The following is an 18,860-nucleotide window of genomic DNA, read 5'->3' as shown; positions in this document are numbered from 1 at the left end:
TTTTGAATAATATATATGAATAATTTCGTATTAAAATATTGATAATATTATCATGAATAATAAAAATACCTTATTTTTGTTATTCAATTATTCTATAAATAAATTTCTTCTTACTTTATTTTGTAGGGTATCTTCGAGCCGCCCCTGCAGTAAATTTAGTTTTTTTTTTCGAACAGTTTCGCTTTGCAGCGACGTTGTCCGAATTCGTGTTTTATACAGCACTCAATATTTTCGGCTATCTCTTCTGTCTGCCTCTCGCTCACTCTTGTCGTCGCACGCTGCTCTACGTATTGCTGTTAATTAATCTTTTGCTTTGGCTTCTTTTTTCGCTACTTTGTCAAAAGCTACGAAAGCGATCACAATCGTGCGCTGACCTTGAACGCTGTCCAAAACATACGCACACATAGGCACACACGCACACAGACATGAAAACGTAAGGGGTAGAATTTGTTGCTGCATTTTAAATGAAGCAAATAAAACCACAAAAAAAAGTAAAATTTTCAATGCACGCACGACGCACTTTTCACGCCTGAATGTAGAGCAAATAATTTTCTTGGTACGCACAACGCATAGAGTAGTGGTGTGAAGAAGCGAGAGAGAGAGAGAGAGAAGAGGAGCAGTGGAGAGAAGGCCTGCAGCACATCTCATTTGTCGTCAAACCTGACATTAAAATTTTAATGCAGTCGCAGCAGCTGACTGCAGTTTACTGTCTTCGGCAATTTTCCTTTTATTTATTTTTGACTTTGTCGCCTCGAGGCCATAAATATTTCATTTTTGTTTCTCAAAAGAAAACAAAAACTATATGTATGTACATATTTATGTATATGTGTGTGTGAATATAGTTTTTGCATGAGCATCGCCTCTGGTGCGTCGCTGAATTTGCATATAAAAACTGAATTTCATTTTTATTGCCCCAGCGAATTTTTATTTTTGCTTCTTCTTTGCATTTCCCTCTGCTTCTGCTTCGTCAAACTTGACACTGCCGAAAAAATATGTTTCTTTTTTCTTATTCTGCACTTCGCCCCGCTGCTGCATTGAATGACGTCAGCTGTTTTGTAGAGTGGAGAAACTAAACTTTTAGCCACCCAACGTTTTGCGTAACTAATTTTGTACTCATTTGGACATTTTAATGATAAAACGGCAGAGCTTGAATAGCACGTACCAAAAGCATCAAAAGTAACAATTGTTTGGAAAAACTATAAAAACGTATGTACACGTGTGTGCGTGTGTGTGTGCGTGTGTTTTTATGTTTATAATAAAAGGCACAGAATTGTTTATATGCTTGTTGTTGTTGTTGTTGTTGCCCTGCTATTTTGTGTAATCAACGTGCATTGAACTTGTTCCCATACACGTATACACATACATATGTACATACATACACATATGGTCAAATTAATAGGTGTGAATTTTTTTTTTTTATTTAAATGGTGATAGCATCTATATTTGTTCATATATTTTAAAAATTCAACTGGCAGTCAAAAATAGACATATCTCAGAATAATAAAAGCAAAAAAAAAGTTTGAAAAATAATAACGTTTGACATAATTTTGGCAAATATCACAAAATACTCCAAATTTTGCTGGCCACATTAATAGGTGTATTTTCTTTAAAAAAAAATATTAAGAAATCAAAGAGTTTTTAAGTAAGCAAAGATAGTATTTTCGTTAAATATAATTAGATTTAAGCATACAAATTTTTATTTGCAACATTTTAATAAAATTAGATGGTCCGTGGAGTTCACTGCAGTGCTGAAGAGAGAAACCTCGTTCGCGAGCTTCGTGAGGAGGATAAAACTTATGAATGCATTTTCTCACTTATGGGACTATCTGAGAACTTCATCAGAAATGCCCTTAAATAAAAAAAAAGACAAAAGGAAGCTAGGTTTCCGGCGGAATACTACCGCAACCGAAGATTCCCGTATAGTCACCTTGGCGAAAACGGGTCCTTTTCAGTCGTATGGGCCAATTCCCAGCGAAATGGGGCATATGGTATCAGAAAAAACTATTCGTCGACGGCTATTAAGCTCGGATCTACCTGGGAGAGTTTTTCGAAGAGTTCCTCTTCTGCGTGGATCAAATATTCAGATGAGCAAACATTTTGCTCAAACTCACAAGGCCTGGGTTGGCTTAGAGGGAGAGCGTAAATGGAAGAATATTCTCTGGAGTGATGAAACAAAAAGAAATTTGTTTGGGAATCACTCAAATATAAATGTTCGAAGACCTAAAGGCAAAGAATTGGATCCTAGATATACAAAAAATACGGTTACGCACGTAAGAGGCGGCATAATGGTTTGGGACTGCTTTTCATGGCATGGGTTTGGAATCGGACCATCACCCATTTCCATAATGGACAGATTCCTGTAAAATGAATTATTGAGTAGTGTTATGCTACCATATGGCCACGACAACATGCCTCTAAAATGGAAATTACAACAGGATAACGATCCTAAATAGGACTCCCCAGTAGCTAAGGATTGGTTTCATGGAAATAGAATTGATGTTTATGAGTGGCCAAGTCAGTCTCCAGATCACAATCCGATTGAGAACCTTTGGGGACACCTAAAAAGACTCATTTCCAAGACTACCTGCTTCAATTACACCCAATCATTGGATCTCACTCAGGAGAAATGGAGCGCCATTCCCGTGGAAAGGTGTAGAAAGCTAATGCCGTCTATGCCATCAAGGATCAACAAAATCTTTGCGAATAAAAGCGGGCATACGGGGTATTATCCCCTTTAATCTAAATATAACATAAATATTTCACAATATTTCCAAAATTTTAATTTTTTTTTTTTTTTAATTTGTTAGGCACACCTATTAATGTGGCCAGCAAAATTTTGAGTATTTTGTGATATTTGCCAAAATTATATCAACCGTTATTATTTTTTTAAACTTTTTTTTTGCTTTTATTATTCTAAGATATGTCTATTTTTGAATGCCAGTTGAGTTTTTAAAATATTTGAAAAAATATAGACGTTATCACCATTTTTTCACAAAAAATATTTCACACCTATTAATTTGACCATATGTGTATATACACAGACAAACACAAGCAAACAGCAACAAATTGAGGCAGGTTCTCGTTCGCTGCGGCTGCTGTGTGTTAGGCCGTTTAAAAATTTATCAGCCACTCATTGTACCGTATCAGCTACAGTTTTTATACATTTCTTTTTGCTTCGTTTTCGTTTTATTTTTGTTTTTATTGTCAAAGACACTGGCATAAACTTTTATTTTTATTTTCTGCATATACAAATACAGGCTAATTTGCATAAAGTTTCACACGCCGGCAAACACACACACACACACGCACACAAGCACACAGAGACGCACACGCTGAGAGACAGACACAGCCCACAACCCACTCTCCAATGCAATGCACTTGCTCCCGCCCAATAGCGCTCTCGCAGCAGCAATGACAACAGCAAAGGAGCAGGGCTGTGTGTCATTGTGATGCCGCTCTCACACTAACACACTCATAGACACACACTGCTGCTTGAGTGGCTCTGCTGCTGCTGCCGACGTTGTCTCTAGCTTAGTGTTATTTTAGCTTCGAGCTCGTGCGGTTGGTGACGCGTACGCGGATCGCGTTCATCGATTGTCGATCGTTTGAAAATAACGTCGTGTTTAATAAATAATCTTGCCGCTGACTTGTGCCACTCGTTATATTGTCTCTCTTTGATTGTTAGTTTCTAATTTGATTTTAAGCTTGTGGCGAATTTCGCCGAAATCGAAACGTAGCAAATTTGATAAACAGCCGTATCATTGTTTTAGTTGTTGCTATTTGGTTTGGCATTTAATCAATGTGCCGCCGTTCTCCAAAATAATTCAAACAAAATTCAATCAAAACGAAAAGCACTCGACAATTTTTGCTACCAAGCTTCCGCAACCACTTTATATGGACAAACAAACGAAATAAACTATAACAATGGCATGCTAATAAAATATAGTACATAAAAAATGCTGTATAATTATTGAAGCGTGGGCAGCGCACGTATATTAAATATTCATAGAAATGTGTGTGAACAAATTCCAGCTGGTAACTGAAATATGTGAATACAATCCACTTATGATCCACACAATCGGACACATACACACCCGCACACGCACGCTCAGCTGTGTTTAAGCTCTGTTTTAACAGTTGGCTGCAGACTCAGACTATCTCTCCGTTTTTCCGTCTCCCCTTCTCTCTTTCGCTCTCTTTCCCACTCATTTGACGTCAAGGGCCTCCGCATTTTGACGCCTGATTGAGTTACAAATTTGCCTTCCCCACAAACAACAAATCTTCCATTTTACAGCGAGGGCTAATCTTGCAGTTTATCAATTGTGTATAATAGCGGAAAACTTATTAATATTCCGAGTGCAAGACTTTTTAAGGAATTTGTCACACCTCGAATTTTGGATTGTTTATTAGATTTTTGCTTGGTTTCTGCTCAATTTGAATGTTAATTTAAGTGAGTGTGAGTCTTTTGCCAAATAAAGTATTTAATGCTTGCTATGATTAATGATTTGCATATAACACAAATTCAACTAATAGACGAAGACAGCTATGTGAAACAAACCTAAAACAAACATCGACTGAGTTAAGGTGATTTAATGCTTAAAAGGTTAAGTATCTGTTATATTAGCCAAGTCTGTTATAATCTATTTGTATAAGACGTCAACACTTTTTCTTGTTTATTATGAATATGCGAAACCGTTGGAATTCGCATAGTAGTTAACAATTTTTGTTTTGTTTTGTATTTTAAAGGCCAAATAACTGTTATACTGGAGCTAAGGCAAAACGATATATATGTGCTTGAAAATTTATGAAAATTGCTCAACTTAAATATGGGTATAAATATCTGAAGTTTAATCTAACTGTTACACACACTGTTATAACATTTGTTATGACATCTGTTGTACTAAGGTTTCACAATTTCAACGTAATTTCAGTGAAATTTGAGCATCAGCACTCGCTTGATTTTGATCGTAATTATAAATTACATCAACAACTAAAATGTTCCCATCACTTGCAATTGTTTGAATTTAACTTCACTTGACAAAGGTCATGTCAAAGTCAATGTCAGAGGCCAAGCTGCATTAATAAGCACTTCAGAGCATTATATGGGGTCCAAGTTGCTTGTAAATTTAGTTCATTATTCATCTACGTATGATTGTATGTGTATATATGTAAGTCTACAACCATATTCATAAATTTTTATTTAATTATCGTGGGGTCTTGTTCCGTCTGATTGCGTATGCTGCAAGTTTGCAGTTAATGTTAAAAAAATCTGATTTTTATTTATGATTAATTACCAAGCACGTATTCTGGGGCTTGCGGTGGGTACTCTTCAGGGTCAGTTGATATCTTCTTTTGTGTCGATTCCTACTGTTCTGTTCGGCCAACTCCCCAAACTCTTTGCTCACATGCGAGATCTTAATCCGAGTGCGGCTTGGCGTGCTGCAAGGTCCTTCAGCTTGAGCAACTTCTGGTTGTTAAAATCAGGGCCCATTGCTGACCTCGTATGTAATTTTCAGTTTACAACAACAACAACAACAACAATAACGAAACTCAAATGCAGCGCCACATTACCAATAGCTTTATACTATTTTCTATAGCCAGCCAAGCCGTCATTCAATCAGTCAGTCATTCAACGCCTCAATTGGTTTCTTGGTTTCGGTGCCAGACGAAAGTGAATTTGTAGCTTCTGGAGCTCTCGCCATTAGCACGAAAGCCATCATTGATTGAGACTTCTCTTATTTTGGCCAAGCCGTTCGTTAGCAGCTCATAAAAAACGTCAGAGTTTTTGGCATATTGCATGCTTATAATGATTATTATTATTGCAAATAAAAATACACTTTAGCACTTTAGAATCTAATGGTGGAGAAAGTATTAAGTTCTAGACATCCTGGCATGCTTTGCTAAGTACAGTGGCGAATTTATGGAAGTTACGTCAAGTTTAACTAGCAGTAATTTTATGAAGATTTTTATGGTAAATCTCGAACAAATAAGATGACTTAAATCTAAGACTAAACTGTTCTATTTTACTAGTGTTACTGTTATATTTAACGACAACTTTGACAGTTTGTGGCGCAATATTTTAATTGTTTATTACGTCAAAAAGTCTTAGCAGGCCAGCTGGTAAATTTTTAGAGTAAAAAACTCAAATAGAGTTTTTTTAAACCATGTTTATGATTAATTTAAAAATTTAACGAGTACGATTGCACAGCATTCATTTTTTACAGTTATTAAATAAAAATGTATAACAGGTTTGGCCAGTTCAAGTTCCTGTTAAATTTAACGAGCAGTTTTATTAAACAATTTTATGTTTAGGCAAATTATCCATTTGTTTAATCTTTGAATGTAGCTAGAACAAGTGTTATGAAATTATACAGTATTTAAATTTTAATTTAACAATGAAAGAGCTTTCAATCTATATACAATATTCAAACACGAGACGATGATATGATATGATAATAATAATGGGAGAAAGAATATCTAAAACGCAAAATTGGTGAAAGAACATTTAAAATACATTGGAAAGCTTTCAATCGTTATACGATATTCCTAAAAGAAACTCATTTGGCTATATAAATACATGAAATATGCATATGCATATATATATACCTCTATATATGTATATATAAACAAATAAATATATATATGTATATATGTGTATATATAAATTATTAAACAAAGGTCGTGTGGGGAATGAGTAATGGCTTGGCTTAGAACGAGCCTAGCCAGACAGACAGCAGCGGGCAATAAATAGAACCCAGATTATATACAAGCGATAAAAGCAACAACAAAAAACGATCAAAGAGACATCGGATTTGAATTTGCTGCCAAATATGGGCGTAACAAGTTAGCGAGGCTACAAAATCGATGACAAAGACTATTAACAACAACAACAACAATGTAAAGATGTAAATTAAGCTTTGTATATGATTGAAAAATTGTTAATAAGCGTGTGACGATCAAAGTCAAGTAAACAATAAGAAAGAAAAACATAGCCAACATAAAGAAGTGTGGGCAGAGGAGACCTGAAACAAATCGAAGTTCAAAGTAAAAAAAAAAACAACATCAAAATTCTTCGCTCGAGGGTCAACGAAACAGGCTTTCCAAGCGAAAGTTGAGTTAAGAATTAAGTAAAAATAGCTGAAACTCTAGACGTTGCAATACCCTGGACTTTTTGATTTATTACCACAGAACAAGTAAATTTACCCATTCTATTTAAGCTCTTTTCAAGAAAACAGAAATCTCTGCTTCCATGGCCTTATATCATCCGTAACAAAATTTAAATGAAACTTCTCTAAAATTATACAATAAAATCTGCATCTAATATCTAATGAAATATTTATAATTTAAAAGACAGACGCAACGTGTGCGGAATGTCAAACAAAAAGACAGCAAACAAAAAAACAAAAAAATCCGATAATCTGTGGGGATCTCAGTATTGGAACCACTCCAAAAAAACCAGTCGAAAGCGAATGAAAGGGGGTAACCAGGGAACGGAATGGTCAGTGGACAGATAAAGAAATACTTGTAGATAGAAAGGGAAGTGACAAAACGATATGTGCTTATAAATGCGGCTACATTGTTGCCAATGGATAGGTGGATGGATTGGATAGGTGAATTGATAAAAGCAGAAATATTATATGTGCACATTGTAATAATAGTGATCAACAATGGAGCTCTGTATTTATATATAGATATACATATGTATATAGAGAAAAAATGAACGTCGTGCGATGAGTTTGCAAATTGTCAAAGTATTCGCGAGTTTGTTGTTCATGTTGTTGTTGTTGCTCCTCGGGCGCTGGCCAGTCCCGCCTCCGGTTTCTCCTGACAACGGCGACAACTTGAAACAGACGCCTAAGCAACATACAACACACACACTCGCACACACACACACATGCATACATACACAAACAAAGCAACGCACAAATTGCTGTACAAATTGCCCCTTGGGGCGTGAATCGCTAGAGATGTGCGTGCTAAAATTTATCGTGAGGCTAGTAAATTTTGTAGCCTGCAGCTATTAGGAGTTGAGAGCATGAATAAATACATTAAAAATGCGGCTTAGTTACTATTAATGAAGGTGGGATTACAAGTATAACACTTTACATTTATGAATTCTATTAAGTTTAATTTGTAACTAATATAACTCTTGGCATAATTAGCTAAACATTTCTGTATAGCACTTGACTTTATAGCACTTGCTACATACATGCAATATAATCCTTAACTATGTGAAAAACTAGTTCAATATGACTTATGGTATAACAGTTCGAGCACTTGAAGTGTACAACTTTGAGCTCATAGAGTTGAAAATTTACGACAATGAAAATAATTTCATATTGTTTCCCTAACTACTACTCACTTAAGTCATATATATAACACTTAGCAATATAACAATATAACTCTACGCTACTCATGCAAATTCGAATATAACACTTTAAAATCTAAACACTTGGTAGGCAAATAGACCACTTGAAACCTGTTCGCTAACATTTTCTAAGCCACAATATTCAATTGGCTTTCGAGCACGATTCGCAGCTATCATTAAATTTATTATAACTCTGTTGATTTTTTTGTAATTAAGAATTTTGTGCAAATGCAAATATTGAAAAATTCTGTCATATGCCTTATATGGTCTGTGTCGCAGTTCGTGCGCATGGCGATTCTATAAACTAATTTGAATTGAGAAAAAACATAAAAATGCTAAGCAAATCAACTGCATACGGGTAAATCAGTTGGTTTTTTATGTTTACTATTTCATTTTGTGTTTTTCTTTATAGGCGAACGTGCAATTATCGAGTTATAAATTTGATATATATATTTTTAACTGATATATAGAATTGCAATGTGTATTTGTTGTCTTTGTTTCTTTCAAACTAATGCAAATCATAAATTACAATTGCCATTGGTTTATCTATTTGGTTTCATTATTGCTGTTGTTGTTGTTGCTTTCGTTGTTGATCTGTGACCTTTGTTTTATATTTTCAGCTGAGTTTTCTCTCATGTTTTGTTAGTTGAATGAACTTTACTACAGCTGTTAAATATTTTTGTATGAGAGTTTTTTGTTTAAGTTTGTAAAAGAAATAAATGATAATGATAACTGTAATGATAATAAAAATGACAATGATAATCTTGATCATTATAATTTTCACTGTCATTATCATTTTCATTTTGCATTAATGATAACAAATTGCAAATAATACTGATAATCATATCTAGTGTAAAGAAAATAATGATGAAAATCATAATCGTGTTGATAATGATAAGAAGAATCGAGAATGAGCAGTAGGGCTCCTCTAGGGGTATATGCCTCCGTTTTATGTATGTATGCATAATGAGGAGTATGACTCAAGACTTCAAGCAATAAAAGGAAAAAATAATATTTTTAAGACACATTTAGTTTCTGTTAAAAACTTATAGATCTACAGCAATTATGCAAAGTTTTGATTCCATTTTAAGTAAATCCTATTCTTAAGTAATGTAAAAAAAAGTTGCACAATATTTATCAAAGCGGAATTTAGTTTACAAACTATTACAGTTACATTCCGTGCTATGACTGCATTAACTGTTTGCTTAGCTCAATTCATATTTCCTTATAGATGTCTATATGTTCTAGTTGATTGTCTCGTGCACACGATTTGCATGTTTAGCTCTTTAGATTCCTTTATGGAACGTATTAATTTTCATGTTTAACGCTTGGCTGTGATTTGCTAGCAGACGTCAAAGTCGCGCCTTTGTATGCAAATGAAGTTGCTGGGCATATATAATATATATCTATATCTATATATGTATATGTATTCATAATACTTAATTAATAATGATGCAGAGAAAAATAGTCTTGGAATTCATTGACCGGATTGAGTTCTGTTTAACCAGCTCAGCCAGACGCAAGTTGGAAAATGTCTTTAGTTTACTCGAAATGCAGTGAACTGCGTAAATATTTATATAAGCACACGTTACAGGTATATACATATATGATATATCTGATGACTGTTTAAGTTTGCAATATACTCAAGGTATTTCTCTTGCTCTTGCTTTTACCTTAGTTGTTTGTAAACAAAGCAAATGCAAAAAGCTTTTAGGTGACAAATGTTTAATGCCTGATCACAGCATATACATTTACCCTCTGTGTATGTATATATATGTGCTTATATATACAAATGAGCTGCTTAAATTTCAATGCACTTGCAACTTCCTTGATAGCAAATTGAAATTGAAATTCTAGATGTTTGCCCAATGGAAGCGCTAAAGGAAACAACGGGAAATTTTGTTGAACGAACGAACGAACGAACTCTCAATGCCTTTTGTTTCTGTGGTTAGCCAGTTTAGATGGCAGCAGGAGGGGTATTGTCAGTGCTGAGGGGGGAGGGGGCGTATCAACCGGTAGCATTTGATGGGTTTTAGGTGCGTCCCATTGACTGACGTCAAGTATCCGCCCTCAAATGCGTATGTCAATTTCATAAAATGTTCGTTTTTTGTATCTATCGCTATTGATGTTTATTGATTACGATAAATACGCTAATTAGATTGTAAATAAATCATAAAAAATTCTAAATAAATAAAAATAATCTGAAAATTAAACAGGTGCTTTAATAATTGATATACATATTTCTAAATAAATGTAGAATATTTTTATATATTTAAAAAATGACGTTTTTTATAAATTTTTCTTGCTTTACATTTTTAAGCTAATTTTTACTTCCATCTCAGCTTTATAAAATATTTACACTCATATTCCATATTTACTCATATTCATATTACGTGTAAAATTGTTTGTAAATATTTTGCGACAATTTAAAACCACATAAACAATTTTAATCGTTAAATCATAAGTAAGCAAAGCCGGAAAAAGGCGTGGCAGTTTTCTCACTGGTTCACTACACGTATTTAGGTTTTTGTTTTCTTTGAATTAAATTATTTAAACGTTTTGTTTATTTATTGTTAAAACTCTATGCATTAATTTTAATTACTAATTTGCTAAAAGGGTAAAAATACTAAAATATTTAAAACCAGCTTGTGAAATGTTGAATATATATTAATATAGTATTATTATATCTCATATACAATTTTGCATTTTAAAATGTTATTTATTCGGCATGAATAACTTTTTTTCAAAATGAAATTAAAAGTTTTTAACTCTGTTAAAATTTACGATATTGTTACGATATTCAGCTTCTACAATGTTTTATTGTTTTCTGCTAACTTCTGTTTAAATAACGCCTTAAATTTTGACTTATGTTTAATTTACTCGAATCAAAGTAATTTATGGGAATTCGGAAACAAATTATTATAGGAAATGTCTAGAGCAGCGAATTTATAATGCATATATATTTAGATAATTAACAAATTAATTTAGTTCGTTGTCTTTTCAATCATGGCTCTTTAATCTATTTAAATATTGCAAATAATTGCTAAGACCTTAGTTAAGTTAATCACAAAAGTTAATTAAGTACTCGCAATTTTCGTCTTGAGTCATAAATGTAATTTTATGAACTCTTTTGTTTGTTTATATATTGTTTATATGATTTCCTGTTGCTGAGTCAAAACAGAGCTTTAAAGACTTTAAAGAAATAAAGTTTTAATAATCCTATAATCAGCTGAGAAGGCGGCACACAATTAAATGCACTTAAACAAATGCAGTTTATTTATAAAGTATTCAAGTATTTTGCAGTTTTAATAACTCTTCTTATTACTTATTTTTTATTTGCAGTTTAATTGTGAAGCAAGAGCAACAACAACAACAACAACGGCGGCAAGTGCAACAATTGACACAATTGGCAATAAATCAGCAGACGCTTGAGCTCAACGAACAAGAGGTAGAAGAGAGGAGGGAAGCAGCCGTATACAGAAAATAAATGAAAACGAAAACAAACGAGACAACTAGAAAAATAAACAGACAGACGCGCAGACCGGCGGACAGGCGAACCAGAGGCAGTGCATCATTGGCAGCAGCACGGGGAGAAGAGGAAGCAACAGCAGTCGCAGCATCAGGTCTCACGTCTTCGGCATCAATTTCGACTGAGCTATTTTTGGGTAGATGTAAGATACTTTGCGTAGCTGTGAGATACTTTGCTTAGCTGTGAGATACATTTGCCCACGCCAGCCAGGAATGCAGCATGTGGCCATGTAAAGGCAGACAACAGCCACAAAACAGAAAACAGAAACTGCAACAACAGCAGCAACAACAACAACAATTGTAGTAGAAGCAACAACTTTTAGCAGCTTTCACTTGACAGTCACTTGACTGCCACTTGACAGTCACTTTAGCAGTCACTTGGCATTTAGCGAGACGTGTCGATGAGTTGAACAACGCCACGACCACCCCCCAACAGAAGCGCCTACCCCGTTAGCCATACAAACAATGGAAGCAACGCAACAACAGCAGCACCAGCAGCACCAGCAGCACCAGCAGCAGCAGCAGCAGCACCCAACAGAAGCAGCTGGTGGAGCAGCAGCAGTCGTAGCGATTGCCAGGTCATTGGACCAGCAGATGGATGCATCGATTGGCTCGCCCAATCACTCGCACTACTCGAATCTCACCAACACCAGCAGCAGCAACAGCAACAGCAACAGCAGCAGCCATCACAATAGCAACGTGAGCAGCCCCTCGGTGGCCACAGACAGCAGCAGTTCCTCCTCCTCATCCTCGGCGCCGCAGTATAGCGAGGATTTGCGTGCAGCGGCTAGACAGAATCCAAGGGGTTCGCATTCGGGCAGTGGCTCCACGAAAACCTGCGAACTGGATGTGGGGGAGGAGGAGCGTGATACCTTCTCGCCAGTTTCCAGTCCAGAGTGCAATAACGGTGCCGTAGCGACAGTTGCTCTGGTAGCAGCAGCTGTTGCCAGCAGCAGCAGCAGCAGCAGCAACGGCAGCAGAGACAACAAGAGCTACGACAGTAAATTGAAGCCGCCCTCAAAGGAGGAGAAGCAGCGACAGAACGAGGAAATCGTATGCATGGAAACGTCCACAGTATCCACTGAGACGGGCTCCTGGGAGTCCGTTTATCCCACGGCAGCAGCGGTGCAATCGCAGCCTCCAGTTCCCACTCTGCCCCACATGGAGGGCATCAGCGCCAGCTGTCTGTTGCGCGATTTGGAGAGGCGTGAGCAGCCGCTGAGCAGCTCGCAGAATAGCGCCTGCTTCATAGACGCCTCGTCGCTGCGCGATGAGGACGAGGTGCTATCGTTTCCTAGCCTGGACAGCCTGCAGCAGCCCAATGAGCAGGCCAAGCCGGAGACGGAGCTGGAATTGGAGCAGTTCCACAAGGCGTTCGCCAAGTGCAAGCCGCCGCGCAGCAATCAATCGAATTGCAGCTCCGATGTGGAAGTTGAGGATGAGCCACGTCCGGACTCGAATAGTGGCACCAACAATCTGTCCGATGAGGAGAAGCTGTGGAAGCGTGAGCAACAGCTGCCGGCCAGTGGTGCCACCGATGCCACTGAGGCCAGCAGCGTGTCCCTGGCAGCCGATGCGGACTCTTCGGACTCCTCGCTAAGTGCACGCAGGCGACGCACTGCACCCGCTGCTGTGCCAATGGCGGTGCCGCGCAGCTTCCAGCACAGCACACAACAGTTTAGCGTGCATCCGTTGGGCAATAGTCCGAAGTTTGCACCACACCATGGACACGATCTCAGCTATACGACAGACTACTCCAGCAGCAGTCCGGCCCATAGTTTGGTCTGGTCGGAGCAGGGCAGGCAACAGCACCAGTTGCAGCAGCAGCAGCCGCAATCGCTGCAGCCCCATCAGCAGCAGCAGCTGCCGCCCGCCACAGACACTCCGCACAATTCCATGGTGCACGTGCTGGAGCATGTCTCGAGCAGCAACAATAGTTCCATACACAGGGATTATACGTTTAGCTCCTCGTTGTCGCATCATCGCGATTCGGGCGCCTATTGCAGTGATGCAACAGATTCGCCGCTGCCGTTGCCGCGCACACCCAAGCGTAGCTCCAAGTTCGATGAGGCGAATCCCATTGTCTCGGGTGGTGCATCCATCGAGGACTTCAGGCAGAAGCATTGCGACAGTCCCAGTCGAAAGCGCACCGATGCCTGTCCCATTGTGTCGGGAGGATTTGTCTCGCTGGACTTTGCGCCCACGCGGCCCAGGGACGATGATGATGATGATGATGAGATTGCACGGGATCAGCAGGCGGATGAGGATGCGGAGCTGGAGGGTGTGGAGCTGAGGGTAAAGACGGGTCAACCGCTGCGTAAGCCCCTGCCAGGCATTGCCTCCTGGGTGGTGGACATGAGCGATTGCCGGCCAGAGCGACGCAAGAGCAGCAGCTCCACGTCCAGCCTGGAGGCGGGCGCAGCACGATTTCGTGAGCGCTCCGACTCGAATAGCTCGCACAAGAGCGGCTGTGGTTTCTATGTGTCACTGGATGACATGGACAGAAAGCCGAAGGTGCAAAAGGAGCAACCGCTGCAGCCGTCGTCCCTAAGCAAATCCTATACAGCGCCCAAGGCGGCCAATTTCTTTGTGAATCTCTCGCAGAGCGAATACCAAGCAAAGGATGATGAGCAGCTGGAGCCGTCGAAGCCCAAGGAGGAGGCAGTGCAGCAGGCGGACAAAAAGAACATATTCAGCATGTTCATAGACTTTGGTGAGCCGGCCAAGCAGCAGCAGCAGCCCACGCGTGCCACGAATGGACGCAAGGAGCCATTCAGTTTGGCACAGCGTTTGAGCAGTTCCTTAAGCGTGGCTCAACGGCGCGGCGAGGAGCTAATGAAGTCCAGTGCCAGCTCCACGGAAACCCTGATGGCCAAGAGCGGCACACAGCAGGCAACGCAGTTGCCGGTTCTGCAGAAGGAGGAGAGCAAATCTCTGGACTATCGTTGCAATTTGGAGCAGCCATCGTTGACGGTGGCTGCACTGCGTCGCATGACGCGCGAGCAGGAGCCAAGCAAGCGCCACAGTTGGGGTAGCAATAACAGCAAGGAGCAGGCGCCCATTCCGGGGGATTACAAGCGTTCCATAAGCCTAACGGCCAACGGAGGCGATCCACCTGGCAGTGGTCTAATGAGCATCATAGATAAGTTGCCCATTATATCGAAGGCATCCTCCTTGTCCGTGGATAGTTCCTTGTCGCCCTACGATGATTACAGCGGCGGTGCCATGAGCAGCTGCTCCGATGAGGATCAGCAGGCGGCACGCCTGAAGAAGCGACGTCGGGATGCACAGCTAAATGAGACCTACGACAAGAGCAGCAGCATTGCCTCTGCCCTGACCGAGGGTGTGCTCTCCAAGGACATGTCGCCCGCGTCCAATACGGACACAGATGATCTCACCTTCCAGCAGGATGAGCAGCTCGCACTGCGTGAGGTACAACTGCAGCAGCAGCAGCAGGTGCCACTGCCAGTGCCGCTGACAAGCAGCTCGAATCGCACCTCCATCATGGAGACCATCATTGAGGCCAAGGAGACGGCCTCACCCAAGAAGCAGCCCAATCTTAGCAATGGCCATACCATGGAAACCCTGCATGCGACCATCGAGAAGCAGAAGCAGCTGCTGGAAACGGTTAACGAGAATGCCGAGCAGCCGGCCAACTTTGTGAAGCTCTCGGATATGGATAAGCCGGTGGCCAAGCACGAGCTGCAGTCGCCGGATGCCATGAGCAAGAGTGCGGGCACTCAGCGCAGCGCCAGCCAGCGTTTCTATCGCGATGAACAGCAGCGTGCCGCAGCGCGTCCCCATTCCTGGGCGATGACACGCTCCACAGGAGGCGGTAATAATATCCAGCAGCTGGCCAGCTCGGTGGACAACTTGCGCAGCTTGTCGCGTCTGTTTCCCAACTTCAGCAAGGAGTTCTCCAATTCGCTGCCGGGCGACATGATATTGGACAACGGACAGCAGCAGCAGCAGCAGTTGGATTATATACAAACGGACCTGAGCGCCGATTCCAGTTTGGCTTCCAGCTTCAGTCGCTCGGGAATGGATGAGTCCTCGATGAGCTGTCGGCAGCCCCGGCGACTGGGCGAGGATTTGCTCAAGATGTTTCTGCAGGAGATCGCCACCGATATGCTGGTGGAGGTGCATGGCAGACGCATCCGCGCCCACAAGTGCATCCTGCGCAGCCGCTGTCAATATTTTGCAGCCATGCTGGCGGGCCACGGAGCCCAGAGCGTTGTCTCGCTGCAGGGCTACTCCTATGCAGCCGTGCACTTTGCGCTGTGCCACATCTATTCGGGTGCCTCGCATCCACCGGATGGCATTAGCCTGATGGAGCTGGCCGCGCTGGCTGACCTGTTGGGCCTGGAGGGATTGAAGGAGGTGACATCGCATGCGCTAAAGACCAACTACTGCCACAATTTCCATAAGCCCTGTTCCGGCTGCATCGATGGCATACTGCAGGTGCTGCCTGTCGCATTGAATCATGCTCTGGATGATCTCTATCGCAAGTGCTTGCGCTGGACCTGCCGGCACTACCTGAAGGTGTGGCCGACACGTCAGTTTGCCCAGCTGCCGCCGGATATACTCGGGCGATGTCGTCAGCAGATTGTTGCTTATATGGTAAGAATTTCCAATTGCATCATATAGCTGGGATTAATCTGCTCTCTCTCACACACGCAGACCTCTGAGACGGTGCTGGACACGGTGCTCGATTGCGATCATCTGTTGGCCCAGCTCTCGGCCTATCGCTGGGGTCACATCTGCGAGCAGCTGGTGCGCGACATCTTAGATGCTGCCTATGGCTATGTGGGCGATCACTTTGCCAGCCTCATAGCCAGCGATTCGTTCCTCTCGCTGGGTCACGATCGCAGTCGTCACATTCCACGTCTTGAGACGCTGCTGCTGCAGACGGCTGCGGCGCTAACGCCGGAGCAGGCGTGCCGCAGCTATCAGCGCGTGACTCGCCTGAATACGGTGCTGCAGGCGAAACTCATCCAGATGCCGGTCAATCTGGGCGAGCTGGCCAAGGAGCTGCAGGGCCTGCAGGAGGAGCAGCTGGACTGGCAGCCCGAATATATACGCCTGGTCAGCGCCTTGGTCTATGCCGTCGAACAGTGCCTGATTCGGCAGTGCTCGCGCGCCATGCGCGTCACTGCCTGGCAGCGCATGGATCTGGAGCTGCGCAAGAAAATCCAGACGATGGCGCGACTCACCGAACCGCTCGATCTCAAGCGCAACGGCGGCAAGCCGGTGAGCAAGGCCTTCTCCTTTGGTGGCAGCACACGCAGCCAGGATCTGGTGCAGATCAAGCTGGCCATACAGGCGCAATCGAAGCGCGTGCAGGCGCAGGAGACGCAGCACTACAAGGCTACGCAGACCAACTACGATGCGGCGCATGTGCAGACCACGGAGCGTGGCGTCCAGGCGCATGCCAACGATCCGCGCGAGGGCAACAGTGAGTGCTATAGATACACACATCGATCAAATATATACTAATTCTCATTTCTATTTTCCAGGCAAACTGCTCAAGTCCAATTCGCGCGCCTATGTGCCGCAGTCGCAGCGCGCCAGCTCCCAGACGGCCGGCGAGAGGCACAGCCTCAATACGCATCGACGCACACAATCGGAGGCGCCGCCCGTAACACAGCGCAAACCGGTGGCAGTTGTAGAGCCCAAATCGAATGCCTCCAGCAGCAGTCAGACCAAATCAACAGCGCCTGTGGTGCGTGCTCGGTATCTGGAGCCGCGTAAGCCGCGCGCGGTGAGTGCAGGCAATGGCACTGCGGGTCCCATACGCAGTGCAACCAGCTCCAGCATACCAGCGGCACGCAAGGCTCAGGCCAAGAATCTGCACATCTCTTCCAGCGACAGTTCGCGCAACTCCAGTCCGGCGGCGCTGCGTCGTGGCACACGGCTGGGCAACAAGTCGAACAACTTGTCCACAGATAGCCTGGCCAAGAGCGGATCCCGTGAGCGGTATTCATCGGATATGAATGTGGACTCGATGGCGGAGAGTATGAAGAGCTCGGTGATAACCAACAAAACGATCTCACACGAATCGCTGTCGAGCAGCTCCAAATTGGCGCGAGTGCATCAGCTCAATGGGCATGCCACTGCTGCAGCAGGTACCAAGCCCACGGCTCCATTGAGGGGCATACAACGTGGCACGGCGCTGACGAACAAGTCGACGCGCCAGCTCAAGCAGCAGCACAATGTGAATGCAACGGGCGCTTCAAATGGCTCCAGTCCCAGTTCCGTGCACACAACCAAGTCGGCAACCAGTCGACTGTCCTCGGTGAGCAGCACGTTGTCTACGCGGGAGATGTTCAAGCAACGCTCAATATCGGTGCCGGCTGGTGGCGAGAATCCACCAAAGGGACGACACAGTTTCCTGTCCGCCAAGTCGCGAGAGATTCTTGCCAAGCGTGCAGAGAAGAATAAACTCCAGCAACAGCAGCAGCAACAACAGCAGCAACAACAACAAGAGCAACAGCAACAACAACAGCTGCGCGCCTCTGCTGGTCCCTTGCGCTCCTCTTCACATTCCGCCGTCAGCAGCATGATGCAGCAGCATAATCTACGCAACAGTTTGCCCTCCAATATACCCACACGACGACCCAACACGCTGCAGCTGCGCAAGACAACAAACCAAACAGCAACAACAACAACCAATGGCCATGCACCATCCGCTCCTGGCTATAAGTCCCACACAAATGGTGTCCTGAATGGCGGCTTTAAGGCCGCGCAGGCGGTTAAACAGAAACTGGATTTGCTCATCGATGTGCAGCTGGAGGGCAGCAGCCGTCACAACAACAACAACAACAATAACATCAGCAACGGTGGACAGCGCGTCGAGTCCAAGCTGGAGCGTTCGAGCACCTTTTGCAAGGATAGCGCCGATTTGGATTTAAATGTAGCCGAACTGCAGATTGTGGAATAAATCTACAAAATGGTATGAGAGAGT

The 18,860-nt window shown here is 42.4% G+C and overlaps 1 protein-coding gene across 6 annotated transcripts in view; it reads left to right on the top strand.

The window, feature by feature from the left end:
• Positions 1 to 18,860, top strand: part of LOC108651499 (uncharacterized) — a 31,877-nt gene that overhangs the window by 8,023 nt on the left and 4,994 nt on the right. The window contains exons 1-6 of one of the 6 annotated variants that reach the window (XM_089258836.1): positions 3,534 to 3,680; positions 4,534 to 4,603; positions 11,711 to 12,386; positions 12,429 to 16,516; positions 16,577 to 17,351; positions 17,413 to 18,848. In XM_089258836.1, the coding sequence (XP_089114962.1) occupies positions 12,362 to 12,386; positions 12,429 to 16,516; positions 16,577 to 17,351; positions 17,413 to 18,836 (6,312 nt within the window). In that variant the 5' untranslated portion in view covers positions 3,534 to 3,680; positions 4,534 to 4,603; positions 11,711 to 12,361 and the 3' untranslated portion in view covers positions 18,837 to 18,848. Of the gene's footprint in view, positions 1 to 3,533; positions 3,681 to 4,294; positions 4,604 to 11,710; positions 12,387 to 12,428; positions 16,517 to 16,576; positions 17,352 to 17,412; positions 18,849 to 18,860 lie in introns of those variants that run through there. The other 5 variants (XM_089258833.1, XM_089258835.1, XM_089258834.1 and 2 more) reach the window with 5 other exon arrangements.

Source organism: Drosophila navojoa, chromosome 4 (genome assembly GCF_054131105.1).
Source record: "Drosophila navojoa isolate 15081-1374.11 chromosome 4, UAZ_NAV_1.0, whole genome shotgun sequence".
NCBI classification, from domain to species: domain Eukaryota; kingdom Metazoa; phylum Arthropoda; class Insecta; order Diptera; family Drosophilidae; genus Drosophila; species Drosophila navojoa.
Note: the sequence above shows the minus strand (reverse complement) of the source record. Positions and strands in the feature narration are given on the sequence as shown.